Source organism: Schistocerca americana, chromosome 10, assembly GCF_021461395.2.
Source record: "Schistocerca americana isolate TAMUIC-IGC-003095 chromosome 10, iqSchAmer2.1, whole genome shotgun sequence".
NCBI lineage: Eukaryota > Metazoa > Arthropoda > Insecta > Orthoptera > Acrididae > Schistocerca > Schistocerca americana.
This window is the reverse complement of record NC_060128.1, coordinates 174166930-174184222: the sequence shown is the minus strand read 5'-3', so window position 1 is coordinate 174184222 and position 17293 is coordinate 174166930. Positions and strand designations below refer to the sequence as shown.

General features: G+C 56.9%; 3 protein-coding genes across 3 annotated transcripts; 1 reads left to right on the top strand and 2 right to left on the bottom strand.

The window, feature by feature from the left end:
- Positions 1-5438: 5438 nt before the first annotated feature.
- Positions 5439-9012, top strand: LOC124552355 (loricrin-like). The gene is made up of 2 exons (XM_047126623.1): positions 5439-5693; positions 8299-9012. Exons 1-2 carry the CDS (start codon positions 5439-5441, stop codon positions 9010-9012), a joined length of 969 nt encoding a protein of 322 aa, XP_046982579.1.
- A 3907-nt stretch (positions 9013-12919) lies between these two features.
- LOC124552354 (actin cytoskeleton-regulatory complex protein pan1-like) lies at positions 12920-13639 on the bottom strand. The gene has a single exon (XM_047126622.1). It carries the CDS (start codon positions 13637-13639, stop codon positions 12920-12922), a length of 720 nt encoding a protein of 239 aa, XP_046982578.1.
- A 1466-nt stretch (positions 13640-15105) lies between these two features.
- LOC124552353 (uncharacterized protein FLJ40521-like) lies at positions 15106-16203 on the bottom strand. The gene has a single exon (XM_047126621.1). The coding sequence runs from the start codon at positions 16201-16203 to the stop codon at positions 15106-15108; it is 1098 nt and encodes a 365-aa protein (XP_046982577.1).
- Positions 16204-17293: the final 1090 nt, after the last annotated feature.

Below are 17293 nucleotides of genomic sequence, written 5' to 3'. Positions count from 1 at the left end.
GATTTTACCTTTTGTTAAGTGTATAAATCGACACTTACACTGAACTGTCAAAGAAATTGGTACACCTGCCTAATATAGTGTAGGGCTTCGACAGCACACAGAAGTGCCGCAACACCTCGTGGCATGGACTCGACAAACGTCTGAAGTAGTGCTGTAGGGAACTGACACATTAATCCTGCAGAGCTGTACATAAATCCTAACGAGTTCGAGGCGGGTGGATATCTCTTCTGAGTAGCATGTTGCAAGGTATCCCGAATAAGCTGTTTATGTCTGGGGAGTTTGGCGGCCAGCGAAAGTGACATGCACGGTCTATGGACTCATGAGGTTGTCTCCATACCTGTACACGTCCATCAGCTCGATACAATTTGAAACGAGACTCGTCTGACCAGGAAACGTGTTTCCAGTCATCAACAGTCCAATGTCGGTGTTGACGGGGCCAGGCCAGGCGAAAAGCTTCGCGTCGTGCAGTCATCAAGGGTACACGACTGGGCCTTCGGCTTCGAGATCCCATATGGATGACGTTTCGTTGACTAGTTCGCACACTGATACTTGTTGATAGCGCAGCATTGAAATCTGCAGCGCTTTGCGGAAGGGTTGCACTTCCGTCACGTTGAACGATTCTCTTCAGCCGTCGTCTGTTCCGTTTTTGCACGATCTTTTTCCGGCAGCAGCGATGTCGAAGATTATATGTTTTACCGGATTCCTGATATTAACAGTACAATCGTGAAATGGTCGTGGGGGAAAAATCCTCACTTCATCGCTACCTCGGAGATGCTGTGTTCCATTGCTCGTGCCCCGACTGTAACACCGCTTTCAAACTCCATTAAATCTGTATAACTTGCCACCGTAGCAGTAGTAACCGATCTAACAACTGCGCCAGACACTTGTTGTCTTATATAGGCGTTGCTGACCGCAGCATCGTATTCTGTCTGTTTACATATTTCTGTATTTGAATACGCACGCCTTTAGCAGTTTCTTCGGCGCTTCAGAGTATGTACACATATAAAAAAAAGTTTTGCATCACCTCGGTTCCGAGAGTTCCGCAACCTGTACACAAAATTGGAACAGAGATCAACATAAACATCATTTCCGCCCTTTTTATTGCTCGTGAAAACCACACATTGCATGTCGCACCACAATACAGTGAGACCTTCAGATTGCTGTGTACACCGATATCTCTGACACCCAGTAGCACGTCCCCTTACATTGATGCATGCCCGTATTCGTCGTGGCATACTATCCACAAATTCATCAATGCACTGTTGGTCCAGATTGTCCCACTCGTCAGCGGCGATTCAGCGTAGATCCCTCAGAGTGGTTGGTAGATCACGTCGTCCATAAACAGCCCTTTTCAATCTATTCCAGGGATGTTCAATAGGGTCCTTGCCTGGAAAACATGCTGGCCACTCTAGTCGAACTACGTCGTTATCCTGAAGGAAGTCATTCACAAGATGTGCACGATGGAAGCTCGAATTGTCGTCCATGAAGACGAATGCCTTACCAATATACTGCCGGTGTGATTGGACTATCGGTCAGAGGATGACATTCACGTGTCTTACAGCCATTACGGCGTCTTCCAAGACCACCAGATTCGTAAGTCGGCCCCACATAATGCCACCGCAAAACAGCAGGGAACGTCCACCTTGCCGCACTCGCTGGACAGTGTGTCTAAGGTGTTCAGCCTGACCAGGTTTCTTGCAAACACGTCTCCGACGATTTTTTGGTTGGAGGCATATGCGACAGTCATCGGTGAAGACAACGTAATGCCAATCCTGAGCGGTCCATTCGGTATGTTGTTGGGCTCATCTGTACCGCGATACATGGTGTCGTGGTTGCAAAGATGGTCCTCCCCATGGACGTTGGGAGTGAAGTTGCGCATCATGCGCTCTATTGCGCACAGTTTAAGTCGTAACACGACATCCTGCACGATAAGCATTATTCAACATGGTGGCGTTGCTGTCGGGGTTCCTCCGAGCCATAATCCGTAGGTAGCGGTCATCCACTGCGATAGTAGCCCTTGGGCTGCCTGAGCGATGAATGTCATCGACGGTTCCTGTCTGTGTGTATCTGCTCCTGACCGTCTAGGCACGGTTGAACTACAGACAACACGAACCGTGTACCTCCTTCCTGGTGCAATGACTGGAACTGATTGGCTGTAGGGCCTCTTCCGTCTAATAGGCGCTGATCATGCATGGTTGTTTACATCATTGGGCGTGTTTAGTGACATCTCTGAACAGACTGTGTCTGTGGTACAATATCCAAGGTCAACGTCTATCTTCAGGAGTTCTGGGAACTGCAGTGATGTAAAACTTTTTTGGTGTGTGTACATTTAAAGTATGATGGTTTGTACGAATCTGGGACATGGATTTACGAACATAAAATAATGTTCAGAATTAACTTTTCAGTCTGCAGCGGAGTGTGCGCTGATGTGAAACTTCATGGCAGATTAAAACTGTGTGCCGGACCGAGACTCGAACTCTGGGTCCCGGGTTCGAGTATCGATCCGGCACACAGTTTTAATCTTCCCTGAAGTTTCGTAAAATAATATGTTTGAACAATTACTATCTAAGGCCATGAAGTTTCGTAAAATAATATGTTTGAACAATTACTATCTAAGGGCAAAATACAAGAAGATATAAAATTGTAAAACAATATATACAAAATAGATAAAAAGTGATGTCAGAGGGCTCCACGATCATCTAGTTGCCCTTAATGTAGAAACTGTGTCTATAGTACAAGGACCGTTCACTAAGTAATACAACGATTTTTTTTTTCTCGGGCGGTTTAAGTTGAAAAAATGAATATCTTGTTGGACGTCATGGAATATTCCCGCCTAAGCCTCTGTAGTTTCATGAAGTTCCAACTGGAGGCGGCGCTGTTATGCTACGTAGCCTTCGAAATAGCGTTTGTAACGGAGGTGCTATCCAAGCAGATAGCTATCATGCAGTATCTGTTGCTGGAAAAGAAGAGCATCGCAGATATTCATAGGTGATTGCAGAGAGTGTCTATGGAGACGTGGCAGTGACCAGACCAAAAGCTCTGCGAAGCGTTGGGAGAAGTGTGTCGTCATCGCAACAAGCTCGAGTAAACCTGTCCGAGCTCTCGCATGCCGGCCCACATGTAATATTCATCCTTGTGTTGTGTGTGTTATTTACTGATATGTAAAACCAGATGTAATACCTGCGTGTATTTTGTATTCTCTGAATTGGTTTACAAAACATACTGTCATGCAAAGCCAACTGTAATATTCCCATACTATACTGTTAATAATAAGCAATGTAACAAACAGAAATACAGTTACCTATCCGAACAGCAAAAGCACAAAAATAACCGTGTGTGTTATCCTACGGAGTAAGCATCAGACTTTAACTCGTTTCTTGAAATAATTCATTAGTTCGGAGGTATGGCAAATAACGGTAGTTAGACTACACTTTAGATTTAGATAAAAGATGCTTCAGCAATATAAGAAAAGTTCAGCCCCTCAAAACAAAACTACAGTGCCCAATTGCTTAAGCAAACAGACCGATTTCATGAAAACAAAAGTAATTTCGAACAGGAGGGTTTCTACATCAACATATTTGATACTCAACATTTCGTTGATTCACTATAAACTGTTTAACCTCACTATTTATCACCATTAATCAACAATTTAGTATTCCCTTTCATTAATACGTAATGTGAAAGCTGCAAACAATTTATCTAATGTGGTCTCTGAATCTGGCATAACCTTACGTAATCATTTTTAACACAGAAAATAATAGCAATGTTAATTATGAAATTCTCAGTTATTCTTTCCATCAATTGTTTCACTGATTAATCACTGATTTGCCAACAATATATTAAAGATTTCACAGTCTTGACTGAATAGAGGTCACTCGGAACTTTCATTACCAGGCTAGGATCCTGCTTGGTTTATGAGCGGGATAAATTACCAGGTCGCCACAACTGTTAATTTGGGTGATGGTTATTATTCTTAAAGCACATTTCAACTTCCTGGCACACACTATAATACATAGCTAAAATGTCGTACCTGTAAGCTAGGATCAGCGACGGTGGTGTTGGTGACAACAACTGCATTAATATCAGAACGGCCAAGAGCAGTTATCCATGTCAGACTTATTTCCTCTTCATAGCGATGATCCATCTTATAATCAATAATCCGTTTCTCTCCCCATACCAGGCCGTGACAAACTGCAGTTTCCAACCGAGGCAAGATGCAACAATATGGCGCACTCCACACTGTGCTGGCGCTGTATGTGCTGCCTCTAAGATCACTGGCCACCGACCGACTTTGTTGGCGCCCGCCAAACGCGCCAAAAGTTTCCGCTCCCACCTTTTCCTACGCTTATACAGCTTTCCATTCCTGACGAAACTACTCGATCTTTTATACTTCACATATCTCATACAGCCCTAAATGAGTGCCAGTAACTATTACATACATAATTACATTATAGCACCTTTTTACATTTAATAATTATAACAAATAGATATCTTTACAATATTTAAAAGTAAATATTACACCCTTTTCTTAATATGTACATTCATTTTAATCTTATCAAAGAGTTTCAGTATCGATTTCGCTTCAAACAAGATGTCTCTACTTCTGCTTTAACAGTTTCAATAAAATAATTACAATTTTTTTTAAAAATATGAACAATAATATCACACACAGCTGTGACTCCTGTAGTACTGGAACGTGTGGACACACTCATTCGAGGTGATCGACAATTAAACACCACGCTGAACAGCTAAATGGTCCTGAGCACTATGGGACTTAACTGCTGAGGTCATCAGTCCCCTAGAACTAACCTAAGGACATCACACACATCCATGCCCGAGGCAGGACCGTAGCGCTCACGCGGCTCCAGGCTGAAGCGCCTAGAACCGCTCGGCCACACCGGCCGGCACGGATATGCTGGACGTCTCTGTTGGTAGTGCTGACACACTCGTCCAAAAAACATTGAACTGTTCTCCCTCATCCACTGTACAGCCTTGATCTCAAACCCTCCGACTTCCATCTGTCTGGCACAGTGAAGGACACACTCCGTGAGAAGCAGTACGTGGATGGTGCGGAGATTATTGTTGCAGTAAGATGTTGGCTGCATGTCGACCAGTAGAGTGGAACCAAGATGGCACACAGACCTTCTCATTAAGGTGGCATACGGCCGTCGCACTGAACGAAGATTGCATTTTAAAATAGGATTTTTCAGTGAAGAGTGTGGCAAATGAAATGGTGTACTCCAAGACTGAATAAAACCAACCTGCATTCGGAATAGAAAGTGTTGCATAAGTCACTGAATGCCATTCATATAATGAGGTTGTCCATTCGGACTAGGATCTACTGTTAATCGAACATTTAATAACTAATTACACTATATGATCTCAGAAATAACGAAAAACGTGTAATACTGACCCTCTGGCAGTTCAGTTTTCACATTATGTGGCAATTACATCAAGTTGGGCTGACAGGGAGCTGGGCTGGCAGGCAGTTGGCGTGGCAGGGCGCCCATCGGGCGGCAGCCAGTTCGGGGCGGCAGCCAGTTCGGGGCGGCAGCCAGTTCGGGGCGGCAGCCAGTTCGGGGCGGCAGCCAGTTCGGGGCGGCAGCCAGTTCGGGGCGGCAGCCAGTTCGGGGCGGCAGCCAGTTCGGGGCGGCAGCCAGTTTGAAGTGGCAGCCAGTTTGAAGTGGCAGCCAGTTTGGGGTGGCAGGGATTTGGGGTGGCAGAGATTTCGGGTGGCAGGGATTTCGGGTGGCAGGGATTTCGGGTGGCAGGGATTTCGGGTGGCAGGGATTTCGGGTGGCAGGGATTTCGGGTGGCAGGGATTTCGGGTGGCAGGGATTTCGGGTGGCAGGGATTTCGGGTGGCAGGGATTTTGGGTGGCAGGCTTTTGGGGTGGCAGGGATTTTGGGTGGTTGGTTGGTTGTTTAGGGGAAGGAGACCAGACAGCGAGGTCATCGGTCTCATCGTATTAGGGAAGGACGGGGAAGGAAGTCGGCTGTGCCCTTTGAAAGGGAACCATCCCAGCATTTGCCTGAAGCGATTTAGGGAAATCACGGAAAACCTAAATCAGGATGGCCGGACGCGGGATTGAACCGTCGTCCTCCCGATTGCAAGTCAAGTGTCGAGTTTGGGGTGGCGGCGAGTTTGGGGTGGCGGCGAGTTTGGGGTGGCGGCGATTTGGGGTGGCGGCGAGTTTGGGGTGGCGGCGAGTTTGGGGTGGCGGCGAGTTTGGGGTGGCGGCGAGTTTGGGGTGGCGGCGAGTTTGGGGTGGCAGCGAGTTTGGGGTGGCGGCGAGTTTGGGGTGGCAGCGAGTTTGGGGTGGCAGCGAGTTTGGGGTGGCAGCGAGTTTGGGGTGGCAGCGAGTTTGGGGTGGCAGCGAGTTTGGGGTGGCAGCGAGTTTGGGGTGGCAGGGATTTCGGGTGGCAGCGATTTCGGGTGGCAGCGATTTCGGGTGGCAGCGATTTCGGGTGGCAGCGATTTCGGGTGGCAGCGATTTCGGGTGGCAGCGATTTCCGGTGGCAGGGTTTTCCGGTGGCAGGGATTTCGGGTGGCAGGGATTTCGGGTGGCAGGGATTTCGGGTGGCAGGGATTTCGGGTGGCAGGGATTTCGGGTGGCAGGGATTTCGGGTGGCAGGGATTTCGGGTGGCAGGGATTTCGGGTGGCAGGGATTTCGGGTGGCAGGGATTTCGGGTGGCAGGGATTTCGGGTGGCAGGGATTTCGGGTGGCAGGGATTTCGGGTGGCAGGGATTTCGGGTGGCAGGGATTTCGGGTGGCAGGGATTTCGGGTGGCAGGGATTTCGGGTGGCAGGGATTTCGGGTGGCAGGGTTTTGGGGTGGCAGGGATTTGGGGTGGTTGGTTGGTTGTTTAGGGAAAGGAGACCAGACAGCAAGGTCATCGGTCCCATCGTATTAGGGAAGGACGGGGAAGGATGTCGGCTGTGCCCTTTGAAAGGGAACCATCCCAGCATTTGCCTGGAGCGATTTAGGGAAATCACGGAAAACCTAAATCAGGATGGCCGGACGCGGGATTGAACAGTCGTCCTCCCGATTGCGAGTCAAGTGTCTAATTTGGGGTGGCAGCGAGTTGGGGGTGGCAGCGAGTTTGGGGTGGCGGCCAGTTTGGGGTGGCGGCCAGTTTGGGGTGGCGGCCAGTTTGGGGTGGCGGCCAGTTTGGGGTGGCGGCCAGTTTGGGGTGGCGGCCAGTTTGGGGTGGCGGCCAGTTTGGGGTGGCGGCCAGTTTGGGGTGGCGGCCAGTTTGGGGTGGCGGCCAGTTTGGGGTGGCGGCCAGTTTGGGGTGGCGGCCAGTTTGGGGTGGCGGCCAGTTTGGGGTGGCGGCCAGTTTGGGGTGGCGGCCAGTTTGGGGTGGCGGCCAGTTTGGGGTGGCGGCCAGTTTGGGGTGGCGGCCAGTTTGGGGTGGCGGCCAGTTTGGGGTGGCGGCCAGTTTGGGGTGGCGGCCAGTTTGGGGTGGCGGCCAGTTTGGGGTGGCGGCCAGTTTGGGGTGGCGGCCAGTTTGGGGTGGCGGCCAGTTTGGGGTGGCGGCCAGTTTGGGGTGGCGGCCAGTTTGGGGTGGCGGCCAGTTTGGGGTGGCGGCCAGTTTGGGGTGGCGGCCAGTTTGGGGTGGCGGCCAGTTTGGGGTGGCGGCCAGTTTGGGGTGGCGGCCAGTTTGGGGTGGCGGCCAGTTTGGGGTGGCGGCCAGTTTGGGGTGGCGGCCAGTTTGGGGTGGCGGCCAGTTTGGGGTGGCGGCCAGTTTGGGGTGGCGGCCAGTTTGGGGTGGCGGCCAGTTTGGGGTGGCGGCCAGTTTGGGGTGGCGGCCAGTTTGGGGTGGCGGCCAGTTTGGGGTGGCGGCCAGTTCGGGGTGGCGGCCAGTTTGGGGTGGCGGCCAGTTTCGGGTGGCAGGGATTTCGGGTGGCAGGGATTACGGGTGGCAGGGATTTCGGGTGGCAGGGATTTCGGGTGGCAGGGATTTCGGGTGGCAGGGATTTCGGGTGGCAGGGATTTCGGGTGGCAGGGATTTTGGGTGGCAGGGTTTTGGGGTGGCAGGGATTTGGGGTGGCAAGGATTTGGGGTGGTTGGTTGGTTGTTTAGTTGAAGGAGACCAGACAGTGAGGTCATCGGTCTCATCGTATTAGGGAAGGACGGGGAAGGAAGTCGGCCATGCCCTTTGAAAGGGAACCATCGCAGCATTTGCCTGGAGCGATTTAGGGACATCACGGAAAACATAAATCAGGATGGCCGGACGCGAGATTGAACCGTCGTCCTCCCGATTGCGAGTCAAGTGTCTAATTTGGGGTGTCAGGGAGTTTGGGGTGGCACCGAGTTTGCGGTGGCGGCGAGTTTGCGGCGGCGGCGAGTTTGGGGCGGCGGCGAGTTTGGGGCGGCGGCGAGTTTGGGGCGGCGGCGAGTTTGGGGCGGCGGCGAGTTTGGGGCGGCGGCGAGTTTGGGGCGGCGGCGAGTTTGGGGCGGCGGCGAGTTTGGGGCGGCGGCGAGTTTGGGGCGGCGGCGAGTTTGGGGCGGCCGCGAGTTTGGGGCGGCCGCGAGTTTGGGGCGGCCGCGAGTTTGGGGCGGCCGCGAGTTTGGGGCGGCCGCGAGTTTGGGGCGGCCGCGAGTTTGGGGCGGCCGCGAGTTTGGGGCGGCCGCGAGTTTGGGGCGGCCGCGAGTTTGGGGCGGCCGCGAGTTTGGGGCGGCGGCGAGTTTGGGGCGGCGGCGAGTTTGGGGCGGCGGCGAGTTTGGGGCGGCGGCGAGTTTGGGGCGGCGGCGAGTTTGGGGCGGCGGCGAGTTTGGGGCGGCGGCGAGTTTGGGGCGGCGGCGAGTTTGGGGCGGCGGCGAGTTTGGGGCGGCGGCGAGTTTGGGGCGGCGGCGAGTTTGGGGCGGCGGCGAGTTTGGGGCGGCGGCGAGTTTGGGGCGGTGGCGAGTTTGGGGCGGCGGCGAGTTTGGGGCGGCGGCGAGTTTGGGGCGGCGGCGAGTTTGGGGCGGCGGCGAGTTTGGGGCGGCGGCGAGTTTGGGGCGGTGAGGAGTTTGGGGCGGTGAGGAGTTTGGGGCGGCGAGGAGTTTGGGGCGGCGGCGAGTTTGGGGCGGCGGCGAGTTTGGGGTTGCGGCGAGTTTGGGGTGGCAGCGAGTTTGGGGTGGCAGCGAGTTTGGGGTGGCAGCGAGTTTGGGGTGGCAGCGAGTTTGGGGTGGCAGCGAGTTTGGGGTGGCAGCGAGTTTGGGGTGGCAGCGAGTTTGGGGTGGCAGCGAGTTTGGGGTGGCAGCGAGTTTGGGGTGGCAGCGAGTTTGGGGTGGCAGCGAGTTTGGGGTGGCAGCGAGTTTGGGGTGGCAGCGAGTTTGGGGTGGCAGCGAGTTTGGGGTGGCAGCGAGTTTGGGGTGGCAGCGAGTTTGGGGTGGCATCGAGTTTGGGGTGGCAGGGATTTCGGGTGGCAGGGATTTCGGGTGGCAGGGATTTCGGGTGGCAGGGATTTCGGGTGGCAGGGATTTCGGGTGGCAGGGTTTTGGGGTGGCAGGGATTTGGGGTGGTTAGTTGGTTGTTTAGGGGAAGGAGACCAGACAGCGAGGTCATCGGTCTCATCGTATTAGGGAAGGAAGGGGAAGGATATCGGCCGTGCCTTTCGAAAGGGAACCATCCCAGCATTTGCCTGGAGCGATTTAGGGAAATCACGGAAAACCTAAATCAGGATGGCCGGACGCGGGATTGAACAGTCGTCCTCCCGATTGCGAGTCAAGTGTCTAATTTGGGGTGGCAGTGTGTTGGGGGTGGCAGCCAGTTTGGGGTGGGCAGCCAGTTTGGAGTGCGCAGCCAGTTTGGGGTGGGCAGCCAGTTTGGGGTGCGCAGCCAGTTTGGGGTGGGCAGCCAGTTTGGGGTGGGCAGCCAGTTTGGGGTGGGCAGCCAGTTTGCTTTGGCAGCCAGTTTGGGGTGGCAGACAGTTTGGGGTGGCAGACAGTTTAGGGGTGGCAGCCAGTTTAGGGGTGGCAGCCAGTTTAGGGGTGGCAGCCAGTTTAGGGGTGGCAGCCAGTTTAGGGGTGGCAGCCAGTTTAGGGGTGGCAGCCAGTTTAGGGGTGGCAGCCAGTTTAGGGGTGGCAGCCAGTTTAGGGGTGGCAGCCAGTTTAGGGGTGGCAGCCAGTTTAGGGGTGGCAGCCAGTTTAGGGGTGGCAGCCAGTTTAGGGGTGGCAGCCAGTTTAGGGGTGGCAGCCAGTTTAGGGGTGGCAGCCAGTTTGGGGTGGCAGCCAGTTTGGGGTGGCAGCCAGTTTGGGGTGGCAGCCAGTTTGGGGTGGCAGCCAGTTTGGGGTGGCAGCCAGTTTGGGGTGGCAGCCAGTTTGGGGTGGCAGCCAGTTTGGGGTGGCAGCCAGTTTGGGGTGGCAGCCAGTTTGGGGTGGCAGCCAGTTTGGGGTGGCAGCCAGTTTGGGAAGGCAGGGATTTCGGGTGGCAGGGATTTCGGGTGGCAGGGTGTTCGGGTGGCAGGGTTTTCGGGTGGCAGGGTTTTCGGGTGGCAGGGTTTTCGGGTGGCAGGGTTTTCGGGTGGCAGGGTTTTCGGGTGGCAGGGTTTTCGGGTGGCAGGGATTTCGGGTGGCAGGGATTTCGGGTGGCAGGGATTTCGGGTGGCAGGGATTTTGGGTGGCAGGGATTTCGGGTAGCAGGGATTTCGGGTAGCAGGGATTTTGGGTAGCAGGGATTTCGGGTGGCAGGGATTTGGGGTGGCAGGGATTTGGGGTGGCAGGGACTTGGGGTGGCAGGGATTTGGGGAGCAGGGATTTGGGATGAAAGGGATTTGGGGTGGCAGGGATTTGGGGTGGCAGGGAGTTGGGGTGGCAGGGATTTGGGGTGGCAGGGATTTGGGGTGGCAGGGATTTGGGGTGGCAGGGATTTCGGGTAGCAGGGATTTCGGGTAGCAGGGATTTCGGGTAGCAGGGATTTCGGGTAGCAGGGATTTCGGGTAGCAGGGATTTCGGGTGGCAGGGATTTGGGGTGGCAGGGATTTCGGGTGGCAGGGATTTCGGGTAGCAGGGATTTCGGGTGGCAGGGATTTCGGGTGGCAGGGATTTCGGGTGGCAGGGATTTGGGGTGGCAGGGATTTCGGGTAGCAGGGATTTCGGGTAGCAGGGATTTCGGGTAGCAGGGATTTCGGGTAGCAGGGATTTCGGGTGGCAGGGATTTTGGGTGGCAGGGATTTCGGGTGGCAGGGATTTCGGGTGGCAGGGTTTTTGGGTGGCAGGGTTTTGGGGGGCAAGGTTTTGGGGTGGCAGGGATTTGGGGTGGTTGGTTGGTTAGATGAAGGAGACCAGACAGCGAGGTCATCGGTCTCATCGTATTAGGGAAGGACGGGGAAGGAAGTTGGCCGTGCCCTTTGAAAGGCAACCATCCCAGCATTTGCCTGGAGCGATTTAGGCAAATCACGGAAAACCTAAATCAGGATGGCCGGACGCGGGATTGAATCGTCGTCCTCCCGATTGCGAGTCAAGTGTTTAATTTGGGGTGGCAGGTAGTTGGGGTGGCAGCGAGTTTGCGGTGGCAGCGAATTTGGGGTGGCAGCGAGTTTGCGGTGGCAGCGAGTTTAGGGTGGCAGCGAGTTTAGGGTGGCAGCGAGTTTGGGGTGGCAGCGAGTTTGGGGTGGCAGCCAGTTTGGGGTGGCAGTCAGTTTGGGGTGGCAGGGATTTGGGGTGGCAGGGATTTGGGGTGGCAGGGATGTCGATTGGCAGGGATTTCGGGTGGCAGGGTTTTGGGGTGGTTGGTTGGTTGTTTAGGGGAAGGAGACCCGACAGCGAGGTCACCGGTCTCATCGTATTAGGGAAGGACGGGGAAGGAAGTCGGCCGTGCCCTTTGAAAGGGAACCATCCCAGCATTTGCCTGGAGCGATTTCGGGAAATCACGGAAAACCGAAATCAGGATGGCCAGACGCGGGATTGAACCGTCGTCCTCCCGATTGCGAGTCAAGTGTCTAATTTGGGGTGGCAGGGAGTTGGGGTGGCAGCGAGTTTGGGGTATCAGCGAGTGTGGGGTGGCAGCCAGTTGGGGGTGGCAGCGAGTTTGGGGAGGCAGCGAGTTTGGGGTGGCAGCGAGTGTGGGGTGGCAGCGAGTGTGGGGTGGCAGCGAGTGTGGGGTGGCAGCCAGTTTGGGGTGGCAGCGAGTGTGGGGTGGCAGCCAGTTTGGGGTGGCAGCCAGTTTGGGGTGGCAGCCAGTTCGGGGTGGCAGCCAGTTCGGGGTGGCAGCCAGTTGGGGGTGGCAGCCAGTTCGGGGTGGCAGACAGTTCGGGGTGGCAGACAGTTCGGGGTGGCAGACAGTTCGGGGTGGCAGACAGTTCGGGGTGGCAGACAGTTCGGGGTGGCAGCCAGTTCGGGGTGGCAGACAGTTCGGGGTGGCAGACAGTTCGGGGTGGCAGCCAGTTTGGGGTGGCAGGGATTTGGGGTGGCAGGGATTTGGGGTGGCAGCATTGGGGTGGCAGGGATTTGGGGTGGCAGGGATTTGGGGTGGCAGGGATTTGGGGAGCAGGGATTTGGGGTGGCAGGGATTTGGGGTGGCAGGGATTTGGGGTGGCAGGGATTTGGGGTGGCAGGGATTTGGGGTGGCAGGGATTTGGGGTGGCAGGGATTTCGGGTAGCAGGGATTTCGGGTAGCAGGGATTTCGGGTAGCAGGGATTTCGGGTGGCAGGGATTTCGGGTGGCAGGGTTTTGGGGTGGCAGGGATTTGGGGTGGCAGGGATTTGGGGTGGCAGGGATTTGGGGTGGTTGGTTGGTTGTTTAGGGGAAGGAGACCAGACAGCGAGGTCATCGGTCTCATCATATTAGGGAAGGACAGGGAAGGAAGTCGGCCGTGCTCTTTGAAAGGGAACCATCCTAGCATTTGCCTGGAGCGATTTAGGGAAATCACGGAAAACCTAAATCAGGATGGCCGGACGCGAGATTGAACCGTCGTCCTCCCGATTGCGAGTCAAGTGTCTAATTTGGGGTGGCAGGGAGTTTGGGGTGGCACGGAGTTTGGGGTGGCAGCCAGTGTGGGGTGGCAGCCAGTGTGGGGTGGCAGCCAGTGTGGGGTGGCAGCCAGTGTGGGGTGGCAGCCAGTGTGGGGTGGCAGCCAGTTTGGGGTGGCAGCCAGTTTGGGGTGGCAGCCAGTTTGGGGTGGCAGCCAGTTTGGGGTGGCAGCCAGTTGGGGGTGGCAGCCAGTTGGGGGTGGCAGCCAGTTGGGGGTGGCAGCCAGTTGGGGGTGGCAGCCAGTTGGGGGTGGCAGCCAGTTGGTGGTGGCAGCCAGTTTGGGGTGGCAGCCAGTTCGGGGTGGCAGCCAGTTCGGGGTGGCAGCCAGTTCGGGGTGGCAGCCAGTTCGGGGTGGCAGCCAGTTCGGGGTGGCAGCCAGTTCGGGGTGGCAGCCAGTTCGGGGTGGCAGCCAGTTCGGGGTGGCAGCCAGTTCGGGGTGGCAGCCAGTTCGGGGTGGCAGCCAGTTCGGTGTGGCAGCCAGTTCGGGGTGGCAGCCAGTTCGGGGTGGCAGCCAGTTCGGGGTGGCAGCCAGTTCGGGGTGGCAGCCAGTTCGGGGTGGCAGCCAGTTCGGGGTGGCAGCCAGTTCGGGGTGGCAGCCAGTTCGGTGTGGCAGCCAGTTCGGGGTGGCAGCGAGTTTGGGGTGGCAGGGATTTGGGGTGGCAGGGATTTGGGGTGGCATGGATTTCGGGTAGCAGGGATTTCGGGTAGCTGGGATTTCGGGTGGCAGGGATTTCGGGTGGCAGGGATTTCGGGTGGCAGGGATTTCGGGTGGCAGGGATTTCGGGTGGCAGGGATTTCGGGTGGCAGGGATTTCGGGTGGCAGGGATTTCGGGTGGCAGGGATTTCGGGTGGCAGGGATTTCGGGTGGCAGGGATTTCGGGTGGCAGGGATTTCGGGTGGCAGGGATTTCGGGTGGCAGGGATTTCGGGTGGCAGGGTTTTGGGGTGGCAGGGTTTTGGGGTGGCAGGGTTTTGGGGTGGCAAGGTTTTGGGGTGGCAGGGATTTGGGGTGGTTGGTTGGTTAGATGAAGGAGACCAGACAGCGAGGTCATCGGTCTCATCGTATTAGGGAAGGACGGGGAAGGAAGTTGGCCGTGCCCTTTGAAAGGGAACCATCCCAGCATTTGCCTGGAGCGATTTAGGCAAATCACGGAAAACCTAAATCAGGATGGCCGGACGCGGGATTGAATCGTCGTCCTCCCGATTGCGAGTCAAGTGTTTAATTTGGGGTGGCAGCGAGTTTGCGGTGGCAGCGAGTTTGGGGTGGCAGCGAGTTTGGGGTGGCAGCGAGTTTGGGGTGGCAGCGAGTTTGGGGTGGCAGCGAGTTTGGGGTGGCAGCGAGTTTGGGGTGGCAGCGAGTTTGGGGTGGCAGCGAGTTTGGGGTGGCAGCCAGTTTGGGGTGGCAGCCAGTTTGGGGTGGCAGCCAGTTTGGGGTGGCAGCCAGTTTGGGGTGGCAGCCAGTTTGGGGTGGCAGCCAGTTTGGGGTGGCAGCCAGTTTGGGGTGGCAGCCAGTTTGGGGTGGCAGCCAGTTTGGGGTGGCAGCCAGTTTGGGGTGGCAGCCAGTTTGGGGTGGCAGCCAGTTTGGGGTGGCAGCCAGTTTGGGGTGGCAGCCAGTTTGGGGTGGCAGCCAGTTTGGGGTGGCAGCCAGTTTGGGGTGGCAGCCAGTTTGGGGTGGCAGCCAGTTTGGGGTGGCAGCCAGTTTGGGGTGGCAGCCAGTTTGGGTTGGCAGCCAGTTTGGGGTGGCAGCCAGTTTGGGGTGGCAGCCAGTTTGGGGTGGCAGTCAGTTTGGGGTGGCAGGGATTTTGGGTGGCAGGGATTTGGGGGGGTAGGGATGTCGATTGGCAGGGATTTCGGGTGGCAGGGTTTTGGGGTGGCAGGGATTTGGGGTGGTTGGTTGGTTGTTTAGGGGAAGGAGACCAGACAGCGAGGTCACCGGTCTCATCGTATTAGGGAAGGACGGGGAAGGAAGTCGGCCGTGCCCTTTGAAAGGGAACCATCCCAGCATTTGCCTGGAGCGATTTAGGGAAATCACGGAAAACCGAAATCAGGATGGCCAGACGCGGGATTGAACCGTCGTCCTCCCGATTGCGAGTCAAGTGTCTAATTTGGGGTGGCAGGGAGTTGGGGTGGCAGCGAGTTTGGGGTATCAGCGAGTGTGGGGTGGCAGCCAGTTGGGGGTGGCAGCGGGTTTGGGGTGGCAGCGAGTGTGGGGTTGCAGCCAGTTTGGGGTGGCAGCCAGTTTGGGGTGGCAGCGAGGTTGGGGTGGCAGCGAGGTTGGGGTGGCAGCGAGGTTGGGGTGGCAGCGAGGTTGGGGTGGCAGCGAGGTTGGGGTGGCAGCGAGGTTGGGGTGGCAGCCAGTTTGGGGTGGCAGCCAGTTTGGGGTGGCAGCCAGTTTGGGGTGGCAGCGAGGTTGGGGTGGCAGCCAGTTTGGGGTGGCAGCCAGTTTGGGGTGGCAGCCAGTTTGGGGTGGCAGCCAGTTTGGGGTGGCAGCCAGTTTGGGGTGGCAGCCAGTTTGGGGTGGCAGCCAGTTTGGGGTGGCAGCCAGTTTGGGGTGGCAGCCAGTTTGGGTTGGCAGCCAGTTTGGGGTGGCAGCCAGTTTGGGGTGGCAGCCAGTTTCGGGTGGCAGCCAGTTTGGGGTGGCAGCCAGTTTGGGGTGGCAGCCAGTTTGGGGTGGCAGCCAGTTTGGGGTGGCAGCCAGTTTGGGGTGGCAGCCAGTTTGGGGTGGCAGCCAGTTTGGGGTGGCAGCCAGTTTGGGGTGGCAGCCAGTTTGGGGTGGCAGCCAGTTTGGGGTGGCAGCCAGTTTGGGGTGGCAGCCAGTTTGGGGTGCCAGCCAGTTTGGGGTGGCAGCCAGTTTGGGGTGGCAGCCAGTTTGGGGTGGCAGCCAGTTTGGGGTGGCAGCCAGTTTGGGGTGGCAGCCAGTTTGGGGTGGCAGCCAGTTTGGGGTGGCAGCCAGTTTGGGGTGGCAGCCAGTTTGGGGTGGCAGCCAGTTTGCGGTGGCAGCCAGTTTGCGGTGGCAGCCAGTTTGCGGTGGCAGCGAGTTTGGGGTGGCAGCGAGTTTGGGGTGGCAGCGTGTTTGGGGTGGCAGCGTGTTTGGGGTGGCAGCGTGTTTGGGGTGGCAGCGTGTTTGGGGTGGCAGCCAGTTTGGGGTGGCAGCCAGTTTGGGGTGGCAGCCAGTTTGGGGTGGCAGCCAGTTTGGGGTGGCAGCCAGTTTGGGGTGGCAGCGACTTTGGGGTGGCAGCGACATTGGGGTGGCAGGGATTTGGGGTGGCAGGGATTTGGGGTGGCAGGGATTTGGGGTGGCAGGGATTTGGGGTGGCAGGGATTTGGGGTGGCAGGGATTTGGGGTGGCAGGGATTTGGGGTGGCAGGGATTTGGGGTGGCAGGGATTTGGGGTGGCAGGGATTTGGGGTGGCAGGGATTTGGGGTGGCAGGGATTTGGGGTGGCAGGGATTTGGGGTGGCAGGGATTTGGGGTGGCAGGGATTTGGGGTGGCAGGGATTTGGGGTCGCAGGGATTTGGGGTCGCAGGGATTTGGGGTGGCAGGGATTTGGGGTCGCAGGGATTTGGGGTGGCAGGGATTTGGGGTGGCAGGGATTTGGTGTGGCGGGGATTTGGGGTGGCAGGGATTTGGGGTGGCAGGGATTTGGGGTGGCAGGGATTTGGGGTGGCAGGGATTTGGGGTGGCATGTATTTCGTGTGGAGGGGTTTTGGGGTGGCAGGGATTTGGGGTGGTTGGTTGGTTGTTTAGGGGAAGGAGACCAGACACCGAGGTCATCGGTCTCATCGTATTAGGGAAGGACGGGGAAGGAAATCGGCCGTGCCCTTTGAAAGGGAACCATCCCAGCATTTGCCTGGAGCGATTTAGGGAAATCACGGAAAACCTAAATCAGGATGGCCGGACGCGGGATTGAATCGTCGTCCTCCCGATTGCGAAACAAGTGTCTAATTTGGGGTGGCAGGGAGTTGGGGTGGCAGCCAGTTTGGGGTGGCAGCCAGTTTGGGGTGGCAGCCAGTTTGGGGTGGCAGCCAGTTTGGGGTGGCAGCCAGTTTGGGTTGGCAGCCAGTTTGGGTTGGCAGCCAGTTTGGGGTGGCAGCCAGTTTCGGGTGGCAGCCAGTTTCGGGTGGCAGCCAGTTTGGGGTGGCAGCCAGTTTGGGGTGGCAGCCAGTTTGGGGTGGCAGCCAGTTTGGGTTGGCAGCCAGTTTGGGGTGGCAGCCAGTTTGGGGTGGCAGTCAGTTTGGGGTGGCAGGGATTTGGGGTGGCAGGGATTTGGGGGGTAGGGATGTCGATTGGCAGGGATTTCGGGTGGCAGGGTTTTGGGGTGGCAGGGATTTGG

Excerpts from the sequence above, each read along its gene's own strand:
- LOC124552355 (XM_047126623.1), top strand. The coding sequence starts at position 5,439 with ATGTGGCAATTACATCAAGTTGGGCTGACAGGGAGCTGGGCTGGCAGG. Across the intron at positions 5,694-8,298 it reads CCAGTTTGAAGTGGCAGCCA|GGAGTTTGGGGTGGCACCGA; the intron begins GTTTGGGGTGGC and ends TTGGGGTGTCAG.
- LOC124552354 (XM_047126622.1), bottom strand. The coding sequence starts at position 13,639 with ATGCCACCCCAAATCCCTGCCACCCCAAATCCCTGCCACCCCAAACTC.
- LOC124552353 (XM_047126621.1), bottom strand. The coding sequence starts at position 16,203 with ATGTCGCTGCCACCCCAAAGTCGCTGCCACCCCAAACTGGCTGCCACC.